Here is a 17,841-nt window from a genome sequence, read left to right on the forward strand (position 1 = left end):
CAGTCCAATAGTCTGCCTGAAGCCCCTGCTCCTGCTTCTGTTGGCACCTCGCCTCTATTGATCTGGATCTTCTGCCGAACAAAATCGCACGCACACACACATCTCTGTTTATGGAACAGAGCTTTTAAAGCCTTAATTCCACGAAAGAATAAGAGTACAGACTCCTCACAGTGCCCAAAAACTTCTTTAAACCCTCGGATCATGACTGGTAGCGCCCCAGGCCGTCCGATCGTGACCTGGTTTACGAAAAGAGGCGTAGACTATGAGAAACGTATAGGAAATGGAAACGCTGTCTCGATCCACACAAGTCGTTGTGGACTGCCGGTCCACGTGCTGCGCATGGACCATGTGGGAGACACCTCGTCTGGGCCGCGCAGCGCGCGCCCGTATGGGCCTGGGCCGCATGCTTGCGGCCTGATTGCGTGCACCGCTACCTCCGCCAGCCCGGCGCCAGTCGCCGCCGGCCTCCACAGCTCCGAATTTTATGCTATCTTCAATCGAACATATCTCGTTCATCCGAACTCCGTTTGAGGTGATTTTAGGCTCGTTGGACTCCGCTCGTCGTCACGAACCTCGCTGTGGGCTCAATGTGGACCGTATCTGGAGGTATAAAATTCTAACAATCTCCATCTTAACTCGACATTCGGCCTCTTAATTCTGAGAGCTTCTGGATCTCCTCGTCCTCATGTCCTGGAGCAATCGTCTGCTAATCATGGATGGACAGACATGAGAGTCGAGCCAAGCCACTTGATCCCATCTCCATCGTATGCTATGCTCCTCCTGATCTGAGATCTGCTCAAGGTATCATCTTGCTGCAATAGGAATCTCACCTTGCGATATCGCTTGTCATCCTCCTGAGTCTCGCGTGTCGTGTCCGATCCACCTTTATCTGGATCTCCACCTCGCTCTGGACTCCTCTTGGCTCCTGAAGTTCTACCTTGCATTGGGCTCTCCGCTAAGTAGTAATATCCTCTCGTCCTCTTCTTCTCCTCCAGAATAATCCTATAGCTGCATAGCATCTTCAGGATTTCTCCATCAGTTACCGTCCTGTAGTCTCTCGAATCCAGTCTGTTCAATGAGATAAGATTTCGTATGAAATAGAGTATGTATCGGACCTCCTCCAATCTCCTAACTGCACCATCATGTATCCTCCAATTGATCGTCCTGATGCCTCTGATCGCACAGCTCGATCCATTCGGTAGATAAACAATGCCTTCATTGCTCTACAGGAAGTCAAACTACTCCTCTCTGCAATATACATGATAGGTGCATGCAAAATCTAAAATCCACTACTGGAAAGAAGTAGATACCTCATCAGATATCTCCAAGATATCATCTTCTGAGTCGCTACTGGCTGTCGCTGTAGTAGCCCTCGTTCGATCCTTGAGTTAAGAGCAGGCTCTGGCTAGATGCCCTAACTCGTCACACTGGTAATATTTGATCTTGCTCAAGTCTTTCATCCTGAACTTGGATCGCCCTCACCGCGATTTTCTGTTGCTCTGTCTATCGCCTCCTGCTTCTCCAGAAACCACCAAAGCTGAGCTGCCGCCATCTGAGCTCGAAGTTGGGTTTTCTCTCCTGAGAACCTCGTTTTGGAGAATCACCATGGTGATTTCATCCATTTTGATGGTACTCTTCCCCACTAGAAGAGCAGTCACCAAAGACTCATACGAAGGGAGAAATGATGCTAGCAAGACCAGTGCCCTGGTCTTCTCCTCAACTTTCTCGCCAACGTTGAGGAGGTCGGTGAGGATCTTCTGGAAGTGGCTGAGATGCTCCTGCATGCTCTGTCCTTCAGTCATCCGTAGTTGGTAGAACTGCCTCCAAAGAAAAAGGGTGTTGGTGAGAGACTTCGCTATGTACAATTCCTCAAACTTCGACCACAGCACCGTCGGAGAAGCCTCGTCAAGTATATGGATTACCACCTAATCTGCTAGGTACATACGGATGGTACTCACCGCCTGCATCTGTAGCCATCTCCAATCCTGCACCTCCATGATGGTCGACTTCTTCTTGCACAAGAGAGCATTGATCAGCCTTTGCTGGATGAGCACGTCCTTTACCCTTGCCTGCCACAAGGAGAAATTATTTTTTTCATCAAACTTGTTGATCTCCATCTTGATTGATCCTATCTTCTCCATCTTCAATCTTGCTCACCACCGCTGCAATCTGTGTTCGGTACCGCATCGTTCTGATACCACTTGTTGGGGATGTCTGGCTAGGACACCACCTCTCAGGATCTTTTTCGATACTGTGCGTCCGCAGCAGAAAGAGAGAAGAAATAAAACAGAAACAATCAAATACATGGATCAGCCAAAAAAGGACTCGCCTCCACGAGGCATGCAAACTTCACTATGAGAAAAGAGAAAAAAAAATTATAAAAGATCATACCTTCAACCTTCATACACCCATTCTCTCCTTCACAAGAAGTTCTCCTTCACAAAAACTCTCTCTAGGAAGACCCCCTGAACTCCTGAAACGACCGCGGTCCACTATCCAACAGTCTGTCTAAAGCCTCTGCTTCTGTTCCTATCAGCGCCTCATCTCTGTTGGTCTGGATCTTCTGCCGAACGAAACTGCATGCATACACATATCTCTGTTCATGGAACAGAGCTTTTAAAGCCTTAAATCCGTAAAAGAATAGGAGTACAGACTCCTCACAGCGCCCAAAAACCTTCATGAACCTTCGGATCATGACCGGCAGTGCCCCAGGCCGTCCGATCGTGACTTGATCCACGAAATGAGGCATAGATCATAAGAAACGTATAGGAAACGGCTCCCGGTCCATGGTGGACCATGAGAAATTGAGGGGAAACGCCCTCTCGATCCACGTAGGTCGCCGTGGATTGTCAGTCCATGCGCTGTGCATGGATCGCATGGGAGACACCTCGTGCGGGTTGCACAACGTGCGCCTGCGTGGGCCTAGGCCACGCCCGCGCACGCTCTCGGGCCTGTGCCACGCACTGCACGCATCTGCGCATCCGCACTTTGGGTCGCACGTGGCAGCAATGCGTGGCTGTGCCACCGCTGCCTCCGCTAGCCCGCCGCCGGCCCCGCCGCTCCGGATTTCATGCTATCTTTAATTGAGTGTATCTCGTTCATCCGGACTCCGTTTGAGGTGATCTTGGATTCATTAGACTCCATTCATCATCGCGGACCTCGCTGTAGGCTCAATATGGACCGAATCTTGAGGTGTCAAATCCGAACAACATCATGGGATATAAAGATAATAGAATGAGATGGTCTTGATTGTAATTGGTGTGATTAAGGAGAGCAACATAATCTTGAGCCTATTTAGTTAAGGATAATCTGGTATGAAAAAATAAATTTCATATTTATATATAAATGAATAAAAAAATGTTAAAAATGATGGATCCATATCTATTTTTTTTGAGAGAAAAGTTAAAACAAATACTATCAAATATTTATATTTATTTATTAATAATTAATATATTGATATATAAATAAAAATAATTTTTTAAATATATATAATTAATTTAAAATATTTATTTATTTATATAAATATATTTTAATATCAAAATAACCAATTGACAACGTTTAGATAAATGGGTCATAAATGGCCGATAAAAGAATTGTAAAAGAATATTTATACCTAAATCATTTATTCAAAGGTGTTGTTGGATATTTAATAATATTTTTATAAAAAAATATTTTTAATTAAATATAGTAATATTTTTTCAAAACAAATTTTAAAAAATAATTTTTAATAATTAATTAAAAAAATTATATTTTAAAATAAATAATTTTTAGAAATGATTAAATTATCTCGTATTATCAAAAGAATTTTTATATATTTATGGAGAGATAAATAGTATTAAAAATTTGATGATGATATATATATACGATCAATCATATGGATCTACACGTTGGACAGTCTTATTGGATATTTCTACTGGATTTGTTAATTTTTTTTATTATGCTGATTTGTATGGATATTTTTATTTAGACTGGCTGCGGAGGGGGAGCGTGGCCTGGCGGTGGTGGAACCGTTGGCTTTTTATTTGGTCAATGTTTCTTGGTAAACGTATACTGTCAAAAATGAGCCAACGTCTTGATTTGTTTTGACTTGCCTTGACGTGTGTACTGCATTACAGTCTTAATGAACAATGGAGTACTAAAGCTAACAAATTCTCAGTTATTAATTAAAAACTCCAAAAAAAAAAAAAAAATACAACCTTTCCTTTAATCCTTTCCCGGCTCGCACTTTCCTCTTCAATTCATCTCTCACCAACTGTCTATCCCCACTTTGAGATCTCGGAAACCCTAGCTCTAATTTCTCCGGGACACTCGCCGCGATCGATGGCCGTTGCCGGTGGGGTCGCGGCCCGAGCCCTAGCCCTAGGCGTGGCCGTCGTCCTCCTCGCATCCCTGGCTGCTTCGAACTCCGAGGGCGACGCGCTTTTCGCTCTCCGCCGGAGCCTCTCCGACCCCGACAACGTGCTCGAGAGCTGGGATCCCACGCTTGTCAACCCCTGCACTTGGTTCCACATCACCTGCAACCAGGACAACCGTGTCACCAGAGTGTATGCCTCTTCCCCTTGTTGTCTTCCTTCCTCTTCTTCTCATTCTTCCTCCAATTGCTTGTCTTTTTTCTCCACAACCCGACCCCCTTTGCTTGGATTCAAGAAGTGATTGCTCGATTCAGAAAAAGGGTTTGCTTGAAGAATTTGCATTTGATAACATGATCAATGGTTCTAGCTCCCTTCAACTCATGGATTATTGTTAAAACCCTTATTCTGTATTGAATTAAGGAAAAATCATTTTTTAGACGTATTATATGCCCAAAGTTGCAACCTTTGCCAATGAAAATTGCTTAGATGAAGAATTCGTATTTGATTTCATGATAAAAGATTCTACATCCGTCGATACCTTGATTTCTTATATTGAATTATGAAAAAAATGATTTTGAGCTCATCACATGCTCAAAGTCGCAGACATTCAAATAGAAGTTCCTGAAACATTTTAAGCATGAATTCCTGATGTGATTCGAATAAGACATGTTGTACCTATCTTGCTACTGTGTTTTGATTTCTTATGATGAGGTCTAAGCAATAGGTTACACATGACAGAGAGGTGCAGATTTAAATGGATACAAAAAGTTAACGTTTTTGACGGTGGCCAAAATATTGACTCGAATGACTGGGATGCTGATGAAAAATCTTACTTAAGTTTAGTTTATTTGGTGGGGTATCTATTTATTATTTATTTTTGAAGATGTGCTGCCTTTTATCTTCGTATAACAATGTATTATATGATATGCTGAGAAAGAGATTGCAAAACTTTTTTTTTTTTGGTATTCAATTCTGTTTTTGTGCAGGGACCTGGGAAATTCAAATCTGTCAGGCCATTTAGTACCTGAACTTGGAAGGCTTGAACATTTGCAGTATCTGTAAGTCTCCTCTTTCTATAAGCCGTATTTGGCTTTACATGATGCTATTTTTTAATCTCAATCTGGCTTTTCGATTTATTTGTTTGACAAACATATATAACCTGAGATTGACTGTCAAGAACAAAAAAATGCAAATTGAGACAGTATATTAACAAGCAAAATAAAACGTATTTTGAGATATTGGTCCTAATAGGATTATTTCTTATTCCTTACCTTAATTCTGAATCGACTCTTTTGAAGAAAATAAGTTTCTTGAATTTTTTTTTTAGAACTTTGAATTATATCCCATGAAAGGAATGTTTTAAAAAATCACCTAATTATTTGAATCTTTGTGATGAAGTCGATGAATTATACATCCTGTGGTTGAATAACAATGACTTCATTTTTTTACTCTATCTCTTGGTAATATTTGTATAAAACTCGATTGGATCCTCCTTGAAGCATAACCTAGAAATAGATCTTTATTATCTAAATGGATCCGGAACATACTATTGGGAAGTGATTTAGTAATTAAACCTTCATGAATCAATTTCTGTTCTTTCATTTCAGGTGATCCCCTTGATGTATCAACTAATGAAGGAAGAGGTATATAACTCAGTTGTCCTCTATATTTCACAAATGTGAAGTTCAAGATAAAATTAGGATACTAGAAGAGGAGGATCATCATATATTGTACAAAATTTTCTCTAGTTCTTTCTGGTTGAACTTCTCAATCTGCTTTATACCTCACAAATAGAAAGAAGTGCAATTCCCATTCTGCCTAAAATCTTAGAAATTTGTTGATAGTTGGAATAAATTTGTTAGAATTACAGGGAGGGCACCAACCAGGGTTCGCCGTACCGGTCCGAACCGTCCGGTACGGGGCGTACCGAGCCGGACCGGTGCTTTAACGGTCCGATTCGGACCTTTTTTTCGAGAAACACCCCGAACCGCAGCGAACCGAGCGGTTCGGTCCGGTTCGTTTCCATACCATCCAAAATCGGACGATATGGTTCGTTTCGGTCTGGTTCGGCGTGAACCGTACCGACCGTCCCATGTGAATAAAATGAGGAGGGGGGAGGGAGGTGGGGTCGGAGACCACATGCATAAAGGGAGCATGTTTGGAGTTCTCTGAGATGTCTCAGAGAACTCCCGAGGGTCCGAAAGTTGCGAAGGTCTCAACGAAACCGTTGAGACCTCCGAAAAATTAGAAAAAAACTCTGTCAAATTGTAGGAGTGGTTCGAGGAGAGGCTGATCTTTGGCCGGAGGTAAGATAATGTGTTATTTTCTTAGTAAATATTTTTTTTTATTTTTGTTGTTAAAAATAGGATAAGAATGAGAAAGAATGAAAATAAGAGAAAATCATGCCAAAATCTTGTGATTTTGGGATGATTTAATTATATGTGATAGATCTTTGGAAGATTTATACGATGATACCAAAATTGTTAATTTTTGTTAATTATATATTTTTTAAATATTTTTAAATATTTATTTATTTAAAAATTAAAAAAAATTAAATTTTAGGAAAAAAAATCAGAGTTTGGGAATCATGTTTAGAATGATTCAAGCTACTTAAATCTAATTTCAATTTTTTTTTCAAATATTTGAAATTAAAAAATTATTTTTTTAATTATTTAAATTAAAAAATTTAGTTATAAAATAAAAAATATATAAAAATAGTGTTATATTTTAGTTAATTTAAAAATATTATTTGAAGCATATAACATATTTATTTTGAATGTATAAGTTTTAAAATAATTATTAAAATTATTTTAAAATTATATATAATTATTTTAATTATCGTTAAACTCTCGTATTTTGTTATACTTGCATATATTTATAAAAAAAAAATTTAGAGCATGACGTTCGTTCACTTTAATTAATCAGCTATTTTATAGTATATATTTATTTATATAAAAATTATTAAAAAAATAAAAAAATAAAATATCAGTGTTAGTTTTGAAATTGAGAATAATGTTTAGAATGATTCAAAACAATTGAAATATTTGAATCTAACTTGGGATTTTTTTGAAATTTTTTTTGTAAATATTTAAATAGTAAAAAATGTTATCAAATAAAAAATATATGTAATTAGTGTTATATTGCAGGTAATTTGAAATAATTAGTATTTTGTTATATCTGCAGAAATGAGTAAGAAGAAAGATCAAGAGCGTGACATCGGTTGGGATCATGGCGAGATGCTCTCAGCTCGGCATCATTAGAGATGCAAATGGTGCAACACAAAGTTCAAGGGAGGAGGAGTGACTAGGTTGAAGCAGCATCTGACTGGTGGTTATCCTGATGTGTCCATGTGTCGGAAATGTCCGCAAGAGGTCCGACAATTGATGAAAAAGCACTTTGTTGATTCGAAAGCAGCGAAGGAAAGGGCAAAGCAGAAAAAGACCAAAGTAGACCGTCGAGCTGCAGGGCCACCTTCTTATCACTCTAGAGAGTCAGAGGAGGCTTCTGCTCCAGATGATGAGGAGACACAAATTGAGGCTGTCATTCATGCGAGCTTGGCGGATCAGTACCAGCAGGAGGAGATGGCCCGGTACAGAGATCGATTCGGACCATCATACTACAAATCAGGATCTGGATCAGCGATTGGTAGGGGAGAATTCGAGTTCAGGAGGACTACCTCAGTCAGAGAGCCTGGTGGTAGAGGGAGCAGACGCAGCATATCTTCTTTGTTGGGAGCTTTTGGCCGTAGGAGGAGGTCCTCCAGAGATATTCCAGCAGGAGCCAGCATTCAGGATTTGGATCCACATGCTTTGTCCAGCAAGGATTCAAAGCAGCAGAGAATTGACAGTATGCTGAAAAAAGATAAGAAGGATATGTGGCGAGCTATTAGATTATGGTTTCATTTCAGCCATATTCCAGCAAATGCAGCAGTCAATCCTTACTATCGATCTGCTATTTCAGCCATAGAGGCTGCCAGCCAGGGTGTAGATCCTCCAGGACCTAAGGACATCTATGGTCAGCTTTTTGACAGCAATAAGGAGGATCTGCAGAGATGGATTGCTTCTTACAAAAATAAATGGCCTACATACGGTCTGACAGTGATGTGTGATGGTTGGACAGGTCCTACTAGGCGGAGCATCATTAATTTTTTGACATACTGTGATGGAAAAATATTTTTTCACAAATCAATCGATGCTTCAAATAAGATGCACGATGCCACATATATCCTTGATCTGATGGAGGAGGTGATTGATTCAGTGGGTGAGCAGCATGTCGTGCAGGTCATCACAGATAATGGACCATAATATAAGGCTGTCGGGGAGTTACTGATGGAGCAGCGACCGCAAATATGCTAGATTCCATGTGCTGCACATTGCATTGATCTTATATTGATGGATATCGGAAAGATTCGCAGGGTGCAGCAGGTAGTGGACATTGCCCAGACCATTACTAGATTCATCTACAACCACACATGGGTTCTTTCATTGATGCGGACGTATACTGGGGGGATCTTACGACCGAGTATCACACGGTTTGCTACCAACTACATAGCACTTGATAGTCTTCTTCAGAAGAAAACAGTCCTACGTCAGATGTTTGTTAGTGCCGAGTGGCAGGAGAGCAGATATGCGAGGGCCGGCACTGATGGAAGTCATGTGGAGAACTTGGTGACGAGTCAGTCATTTTGGCAGTGGACTGAGAAGATAGTGAAGGCTATCAAGCCTTTATATGAGGTGCTTCGCGCCGTGGACAGCGAGAGATACCCCCAGATGGGTTTCTTATATTACATGATGGAGAGGACAAAGAAACAGATCAGTGAGAATGATCCTAAGCATGCTCAAGAATTCATTAACATTATTGAGCACCGTTGGGACTATCAGATGGGCAGAGATTTGCATCTAGATGGTAAGTTTGGATTCAAGAATGTTTTAAAATATTTTTTCGAAGCATGAAAATAAAATTGTGCTTAATCAGTCTTGAAATTTATCTGCAGCTTATTACTTGAATCCGAGATTTCAGTATACTATTCCGGGGATAGATATGGATAGCGAGCTTCTTGCTGCTCTTCGCAATGTCATATATAAGATGGTGCCCGATCCAGAAATCGCATCGTTGTATCTGCAAGAGGTATGCTAGTTTAAAACAGATGTAATTATTCAACTGAATTCGATCTGATATATTTATAAATAATAAATATATTTTGTTTTAGACGAAACAGTTTAGAGAGGGATCAGACAGTTTTGGAGTCCCATCAGCTGTCGTAAGCAAAAAGCAGATGAATCCAGGTAAATTACATATCAATAATGAGCAATTTAGATTGATATGTAATTTTGCTTAATAATATCATCAAATTTGATATGTAATTTTGCTTTTGTAGCTGAATGGTTGATTCATTTTGGAACGTCAGCAGAAAATTTGAGACATATAGCTGTCCGTATTCTTTCTCAGACGGTCTCTGCTAGTGGTTGTGAGCATAATTGGTCCACTTTCGTCCTTATCCACAGCAAACAGAGAAATCGTCTGACACAAAAATGCCTTGACGATCTTGTATATATTCACTACAATCTGAGGTTGAGGCTAAAATGTATTCAGGAGGAAGTTCAGTTGAAGTACACTGATCCGACGTTGGATGATTATGCCGACGAGGATGACGATCCGATCATCGGATGGTTTGCAGGTCAGCAGCAAGAGCCAGAGCTTGATGAGTCAGGATCCCCTCCACGACCAGCCAGTGTGGTGGCGAGGGAGATCAGGGTGGATCCAGAGCAATGGGCAAAAAAAAATATTCCACATAGGGTTCTAGCTGATCAGCCATAGTCTGAGGGGACACAAGGGACTCATTCATCACATGACTCGCTATCCGATACATCTTCCCAGAGATTCGAGCGGGAGATGTATAGACGATTCTCTCGGCAGCCAGCAAGAAGGCATCCATCTTCCCAATCACAGGAAACTCAGTCACAGAAGGGCACAAGGAGGGAAAGGAAAAGACAGTTGTACGTGCACCACTCTCGAAAGTACAGGAGCTATCTAGTTTAGATACGGACACCAGGGAGAGTGATGATGATACTGGTAGTAGTAGCCATGGATCTAATGATCAGGGAGGAACTGGAGGACAGGAGACCACCGTTTATGAGACAGCCACAGGGTGATATTCGATTCACCGGTGAGTCTCAGTTTGCGCATGTCACACAGGATAGGGATCATGGTGGGCGAGTCGGTAGAGATCGTGGGGAGCCGATTTCATATAGACGACGGGCTCCTAGAGGTCGTCCAGCACATGATGCAGCTGCGGACAATCTTGCACGTGGAGTAGGGTCCATGGATGTATCTGGATCATCCTCGCATTATGGATCCTATTATCCACAGCCATCTTATGATCCATATGCATATGGTGCATCCGAGGCATCATCTTCTAGTGGTTACTATCCTATGCAGTCTGGAGCATCTTACGGATCAGATTTTGCTACTGGCATATTTGAATGGGCTCCTCCACAATCGTACCATCATCTCGAGGATACTTCTCAGAGTCAGAATTTTAGCGAGAGGTCTGAGATGTCTTACAATCCAGAGAGGATGCTTTGTGGGATAATGAATATTCGAGAGTACGGTGCAGCTTGGCTAGAGGGTTGGACTGATGTCCCTTCAGACTATGCTGATGATCCAGACATCTACGAGCGTCACAAACACTCGACAAGAAATTAAATGCAGAGTACATCTTAAGATTCGTATATCAGTTATTGCGCTTTGTATTTAAATATTTAGATATATTTTAATGTATATTTTATATATTTTTTCTTTAGTTTTAAGATGACACAGTTGAAATATAATGTAAATAAATATATGTTTGAAATTTTGGATCAAGAGTCTTTGTACCGCAACCTAACTCCAAATTGAACCCAAATATATCAATAATATGCAATATAATGCCATATTGAGGTTGTATTTATCAATTATTAACTTCAAAAATTCAAAAAAAAAAATAAAAATCGAAAAAAATATTGTGTACCGGTATCGGACCGGCACGCTTGGGCGTACCGAGTGTCGGTACGGTATAGTACCGGTACCATACCATATCGGTTTGGCACTGGCACGCGGTCCGGTACCGGTACAGTGAACCTTGGCACCAACAATTATTTCAAAGAAAGGATGTGAGAATTACCTAGGTCAAACACTTGATAAAGACCTTCCAAGGTCTGAACTTGGAATCTTCTCCATGTGGAAGAGGTGTGCAACAAGTGGGCTTTTGCCCAATTTGCCTGATTGGATGGACATTTAAGAAGGGAACAAATAACTATATTACTTTAAGCAACAACTGACAGTTGCTGTTAGGACGTTGGAGGGATCCTCTGGATATCAAGTTTCGGTAAGAATATGATTAAATTTATGTTATCCTGCATATGCTGGAACATGATACTACAGAAGAAGATATACCACAATTTTGGAGGATACAATGTTGCTTGAATAGCGAAAGTTATTTTAGTATCAAATATTTTTTTGAATTTTGGTTTTTTATTAATTAGAAAAATAAAGGAAAGAATTATATGTGCCAGTATTGGTACATATATATACCTGGACATTGTCGACACTTTGAGGCTTGCTAATGAGTATAGGAGAAATGAGCACCGGACTTTGGAGGATGTCTACCATGACTTTGACTTAATCATCTATCCCTATCCTCTGAGCTAGTAGGTTCCCCCACATACGCATGCACACAATGACTTATACAAAGACACAAATTTCATAGACTTTCTTTAGTCCATGTATGAATAGGTGAAGAACATGTACATAGAAGTCTTCGAAATAATCTATTGCATGAGAGGACAAGTCTTCAAGCCTTTTGCTGCTTGAAAATCATTTTTCTCAGTATATGTATATCATGAACCATGATGTTCTGTATATATACAATGGTTTCTAATATAAAGTCCTAATGTGAATGATTATTGAGAATGAATACTCATTTTCTTCCTTTCTGAATCTGCACTTCAGCTGGTTGTTCTTTTTGATTCCTTATGTTCATCTGCAATTTACTTCTGCAATAACTCATGACTATTTCTTCTACTGTGCTTCTAAATATGCAAGAGTTCTGCACAGTCTTTGGCAGTTCCTTAGTTGTTTATGATATATCTATAGCTTCCGTACTAATTTTGGATTTGTTTAATTCTTTATATTACTTATACAGGGAGCTTTACAAAAACAACATTCAGGGGACAATCCCAGCAGAACTTGGTAATCTAAAGAGCTTGATTAGCTTGGATTTGTATAACAACAACATTTCAGGGACTATACCTCCAACATTAGGCGAACTGGAGTCTTTAGTATTCTTGTGAGTTCATATTAACTGTTTTTTCCATCTGGATAATATATATGAATAGTGCTCGAGTGAATACAATCTGTGGTTGGTATTTTCCATATGGGCATCAATCACGTCACATCAGTTGGCCATCAAGGATTGGGGACCCAGTCCGTTCTAGTGGTACTGTACTGGACTGGAGAGATTCCAGGTCCTTAGGTGCATCCAGAACCCTTGGTCTCTTTCACCCTGACACTTGGGACAGCCTGACATCCCAGGATGCTGGTTTTTTAATCTATTTTTATTTTTTATTTTTTCTTTCCCCCCTTCATTCTTGTTGTTGATGATTATTGTTGTCCATCCTAGTTTGTCGCAATATCATCATGGTACCATACCGACCTAGACCTCCACTGGGACAGACCCCAGTACTGGGATTTAAACCCTTGATTCCAACTAGTGGGATGCTGGTGTAGTGTCTCTGACAAGGTTAGCATTTCATAAATAAAGGGCAGGAAAAAGCAAAAAAAAATATTAAGACCACCTTGGGCCTTCTGGATCCTTTTGGTCTAACTTTATTTCTGTTCCTGCCAAGTTGGTAGCTTTCTTTTTTGGATTCCTGTGTTATTGCTGATTGCATTCTATGCTTGTGTAGACGGCTTAATGATAATAAATTAACTGGGCCAGTCCCAAGGGAACTTGTTGGAATTTCTAATCTCAAAGTCGTGTAAGTGTGGCAGTATTTTCACCTACTTTATATTACAATAGACAATATTTATTTCTTGTGAGCTAATGAATTGCTATTATTTTGTGCCTTCAGAGATGTCTCAAGCAACAATCTTTGCGGGACGATTCCCACCTCTGGGCCTTTTGAACACATCCCCCTGAACAAGTAATTTCTGATTTTCTTTATTTTGATCTATGAAATCTTCAGTATTCGTTGTTCTGATCTTTAAAGTGGAGAGTTCGTAACATTAGCTATTTTTCATTGTCCATCCTTATATCTTAATCTGCTTTATCTTAGTAATGCAATAGAATTGATTATGACCACTGCCAGTTGCTGGAGTTTGCAGCCATATAGTATTGCTGTTGGATCCATAGGATTTAACTGTAGAAGGTACGTGAGATTATTATATTTAAGAGGTTGTAGCATGCAAACAATCCCAACAATAAATTAAATCTGATAATAAAACGAGATGTTTTATATCGACTAGAAGGAATTTGTTTGCATCTACAGCTTCTGGCAAGCTTCAAGAGGTACAGATTTGTCCTTTGATTCCCTGATCCATAAATTAGGTCATGCTTGCAAATTTGACAGACTTGTGCTGTATTATCAAGTGCCTTGCTATTTATTTATTTGCATTTTGCAGTTTTTTTGCACTGCTCAAGATATTTTCACTGTTAACAGTCCTTTCATGGAAAATGGTATTGGAGGTCTTGGAAGGATTATGAGCTTTGTTGGAAGGTTTGTCATAGGAATAGAGAAAACTGGAGGGTAGTGGGGCCATAACAAGTTTGATAAGGTTTTTTAGTGGTGGAGGTGCATTTCAGATATCATGTCTGTGTTATGGTTGGGATGAAGGAGATAGTTATGTAATTGGAACTGCCATTCAGTCTGGGCCCTCCTTGCTTATGAACCCATTCTTCTTATTAAAGAATTACATAAGGAGATGTATTTGATAGCATCTACTAGTTTTATTTAGAGATGAAATTTACTGAAGGACATCAGTGAATTGAACCATGTGCTTGATGTCTTGGTCAGAGGAGTATACCAGAATATTAAGGTGAAATAATGGGAAATTCTCCTTCCCCTTGAAGTGAGGTAACTCTTATTATATAATTGACTAGTATGATCTGTTATTTGTTTGTATGATTATGGTTACAAATCAAATTTATGCTACGTACCTGTTGTAACAACTACCATGGCCTCTCTTCTTATAGTATGCCTTTTTTGGTGGGAAAAAAAAAATCTATATGATGATCCATTTGTTACTATAACATCATGAATGTGAACTTTGGGCCCCCACCAGGAGATTGGGATAAATAGTAAGGCATCTTCCACTTAAGTTTTTGTGTTTATTTTGTTAGGAAGACACAAATCATCTACACGTGCCTCTACTGTTGTGACTTAAACAATAAGCACCATCCAGGTGAGCTTTGGGACCTTATGTGCATGTGTGGGGTGAAGAGCATAAAGTTGAGGATTGGGGAGGGCTTTTTTAGCATAACTTTTGGTTTTCTTGGAGTGATTGTATATTATCATGGGAACTCTATGATTTAATGTCCTATTCTCGCAATGGAAAGTATTTTGCTTTTGGTTTATATTTATTTTGAAACTTTGAATCTTGCAATTGGCTTAAAACTTTAGAAAAGTTTATAATTGTATCAAATATTAATGGTGATAGCTTGATCATATGCAAGAAAGATACTGAGAGAACTTGATAGATTGGGGTGTCCAAACAGGTATTAGGTCATTATAGATTGGGGAAAGACCAGAGAAAGCTTGGAAGAAATTTGTGATAAAGCATATAAAGATGATAACAGTGAGTAGCTGCTTAGTAATAGATTTCAAAGAAAAATCATAGGCCCACCCAAATTGATGGTATAGGCATTATTTTGATTTCTTTTGCTTTTAAATTTTTAGAGATGGTTACATAGGCTGAAAGGATTGGAAAAGCTATATGAAATTTTCTAAGAGCACATTTTCAAAGGCCACATTTTACTGAGCAATTACATGATTTTCTTCTTAGGAGAAAAAAATTATGGATTTTGATGAAGTTGGGAAGGGCTAGACAAGCTTCAAGTGCTAGAAAAAAAAATAAAGGACAGGGTAGAGTGGCTTCATTTCACCGGGCAATTTCTTGTTTTATATGTTGTGGCATTTGATGAAGCTGAGATTTCCAAGTTGATCCAAGAAAGTTGAGTTAGATCAATATTGACTCAGAATGGCATCATTTGTGGTATCATCCATGCGGTAGCTGTGGTATAGTTTAATATATTTTAATTAATAATGTTTTCATTTCTTTTGGTACTTGGTTTCCAAGATAGTCCAATCAAGAGTGCTGACAATATAGTGGTTTCATGATCATGGAGAGAGAGTTTCTTAAAGAAATAATTTCTCATTGGTGTGGATCCTCTAGAATTTCTATTTGATAATTAAAACAAATGGCATCATCCCATCCATAAAGTATCAGCTTTCTGGATCATGGTACTATCTACAATTATAGACTTCTTTTTTCTGCATGATGATCAGAATAATTCTTTTTCTTACTTCATTGTCATATACCTCATGTTCATCATCAGACGTATCATAGGGGCTGCTAATTAACGTAAACTGGATGTTCCTGAAAGAACAATTTAATGAATAAGCTATTGGTTACCTTTTTGTTCTCACAAATTGGACATTAATTTATTCTGTCATGTATCGTCTAGCTGTAATCTCAAAATGCTCTACATTTTTCTCTTGGTTTTTTCCTCTCTTCGAATTACTCTATATGGCGATTATTCATCTTCTCATTTCACTTTATAATTATATTTCCGATAAACATGTTATGAATGATTCTCTGCAACTCTTGAACAATAGGAAACAATGTTGTGGCTACTAATAATTCTTTCTGAGCATTCACCTTGCAGCAGGTGCAGGTTTCATTATCCATTATAGAATCTGAGCATCACTATATAGATCAAGATTGCATCAATCTGCCAACGATTATGCTCTTGTTGTCTATGACAATTAGTAAATAGCTTTTAGGCACTGTAATCAGCATCTCCTTTCCGTCTTGTCTATTTATATACCTCTTATGATTTTGCCCTTTGCTCTGCAGCTTTGAGAATAATCCCCGTTTGGAAGGTCCTGAGTTGCAAGGGCTTGCAACCTATGATACAAACTGCTAGATGGTGACTGGTGACGAACTATCACAGCGCAGTGTACCTGGGGTTCGCGTAACGTTGTCAAATGGGTAGGGAATACTTACGTATTGGTTTTGGAGTTCAATCTAGGCCATTATATAAATCTACTTTATAGCTGTCAGCCTCATATTTGTCATGCAGAAAAGACTGCTGCTTGATGTTGTATTCGGATGGCTGGGTGAATGTTTTCCTTGTACTGCTACCTGGGGTTATAATAAAATGTAGACCAACCTAATTCTAAAAACTTTTGAGCGTGGTATTGCTGTGTGTGGCTTATGGATGCAATTGGAGTAGTCTGAGTGTTTAATGACTTGCTTCCAAGCTCTTGCTTCAGATGGGGTTGTGTTTTCCTAACCTGTGAAATGTTTTTTAAGGAGCTGCTTTATGCTGAACTAGGAGGAGAAAATGTTAATCCTTGGGCTGTACCCTGCTGATGGAAGGCCGTGACCTCCGACAATCTTTGCTGGTGTAGAATTGAGTGTCTTCACCCGATTAAACCTTGTGTTTCATATTTTGTGATTGACCTTGTATCAATAGCTTTCCTGTGATGATGTTGTAGTTTTGTTTTGCCTTTTTTTTTTCTTTGGAATAGTGCTTTTGGGTTTACAGCAACAGGTTGGAGTTCAGGATACCAACTGTTTGATTTGTAGTAATTACTGATACTGAGGCTTGGTGGCAAAGTAACGTCCAAAATCTAAGTCTATTGGTTGGAGTATATAGCTTTTCACTATGAATCCAATAATAATAAATGTTTTCTTGTCTGTGCAATCCCATATTGTAGCTGAATATTTGCGTGGTCTACTCGAGATAGTGAGTAATCTGATCGTCTCCACTCCCTTCGTTTGTCATGAGAGGGTTGATAAGGATCCATCTCATAGGGCTCCTTTCTTTATAAATATTGTGAACCCTTCTGTCACAAGTCCTCATAATTACGGGATCCTTGTCTCCTTGCCTATACAATTAGAAGCAACATTCAAACTCGAATTTATTGAAAACCTTAATGGTTCAGAATTTGTTGAAACAAAGCCTAAGAGGTTTCTTAACTAACCATGATTTAGGCTGCAAAAAAAAAAAAACAATAGCTGTTCAGGAAATATTAATTTTCTATTCACAGGTATGGAACTTTCAATTGATTCTCAATCACCGTGGCTATGAAAATGGTAGGAGAAAAATCTAAAACAATAGTTCTCCTTTAATGATCAAGACAAAACCACTTATTTTATTATAGGAAGAACGAGGAATTTCTTTATGAAATTCATTTTATAGGTATTTACAAAAATCGACCTCAAT

At 39.0% G+C, this 17,841-nt stretch overlaps 1 protein-coding gene and 1 pseudogene across 3 annotated transcripts; both read left to right on the top strand.

Moving 5' to 3' along the window:
* Nucleotides 1-4,167: 4,167 nt before the first annotated feature.
* On the top strand, nt 4,168-16,795 carry LOC105032053 (leucine-rich repeat protein 1). Of its 3 annotated transcripts, none has more exons than XM_073244493.1 (7): nt 4,168-4,544; nt 5,339-5,410; nt 12,535-12,678; nt 13,298-13,369; nt 13,463-13,534; nt 13,678-13,759; nt 16,467-16,795. In XM_073244493.1, the coding sequence occupies exons 1-6, from the start codon at nt 4,321-4,323 to the stop codon at nt 13,721-13,723; spliced, it is 630 nt and encodes a 209-aa protein (XP_073100594.1). In that variant the 5' UTR covers nt 4,168-4,320; the 3' UTR covers nt 13,724-13,759; nt 16,467-16,795. The 3 variants fall into 3 exon arrangements, 2 of the variants coding, with proteins under 2 accessions (XP_073100594.1, XP_010904696.1); XR_829725.4 differs by lacking the exon at nt 13,678-13,759 and having other exon boundaries at nt 4,169-4,544; nt 16,467-16,601; nt 16,693-16,795; XM_010906394.3 differs by lacking the exon at nt 13,678-13,759 and having other exon boundaries at nt 4,169-4,544.
* Nucleotides 7,388-12,526, top strand: LOC114912796 (uncharacterized; annotated as a pseudogene).
* Nucleotides 16,796-17,841: the final 1,046 nt, after the last annotated feature.

Source organism: Elaeis guineensis, chromosome 10, assembly GCF_000442705.2.
Source record: "Elaeis guineensis isolate ETL-2024a chromosome 10, EG11, whole genome shotgun sequence".
NCBI lineage: Eukaryota > Viridiplantae > Streptophyta > Magnoliopsida > Arecales > Arecaceae > Elaeis > Elaeis guineensis.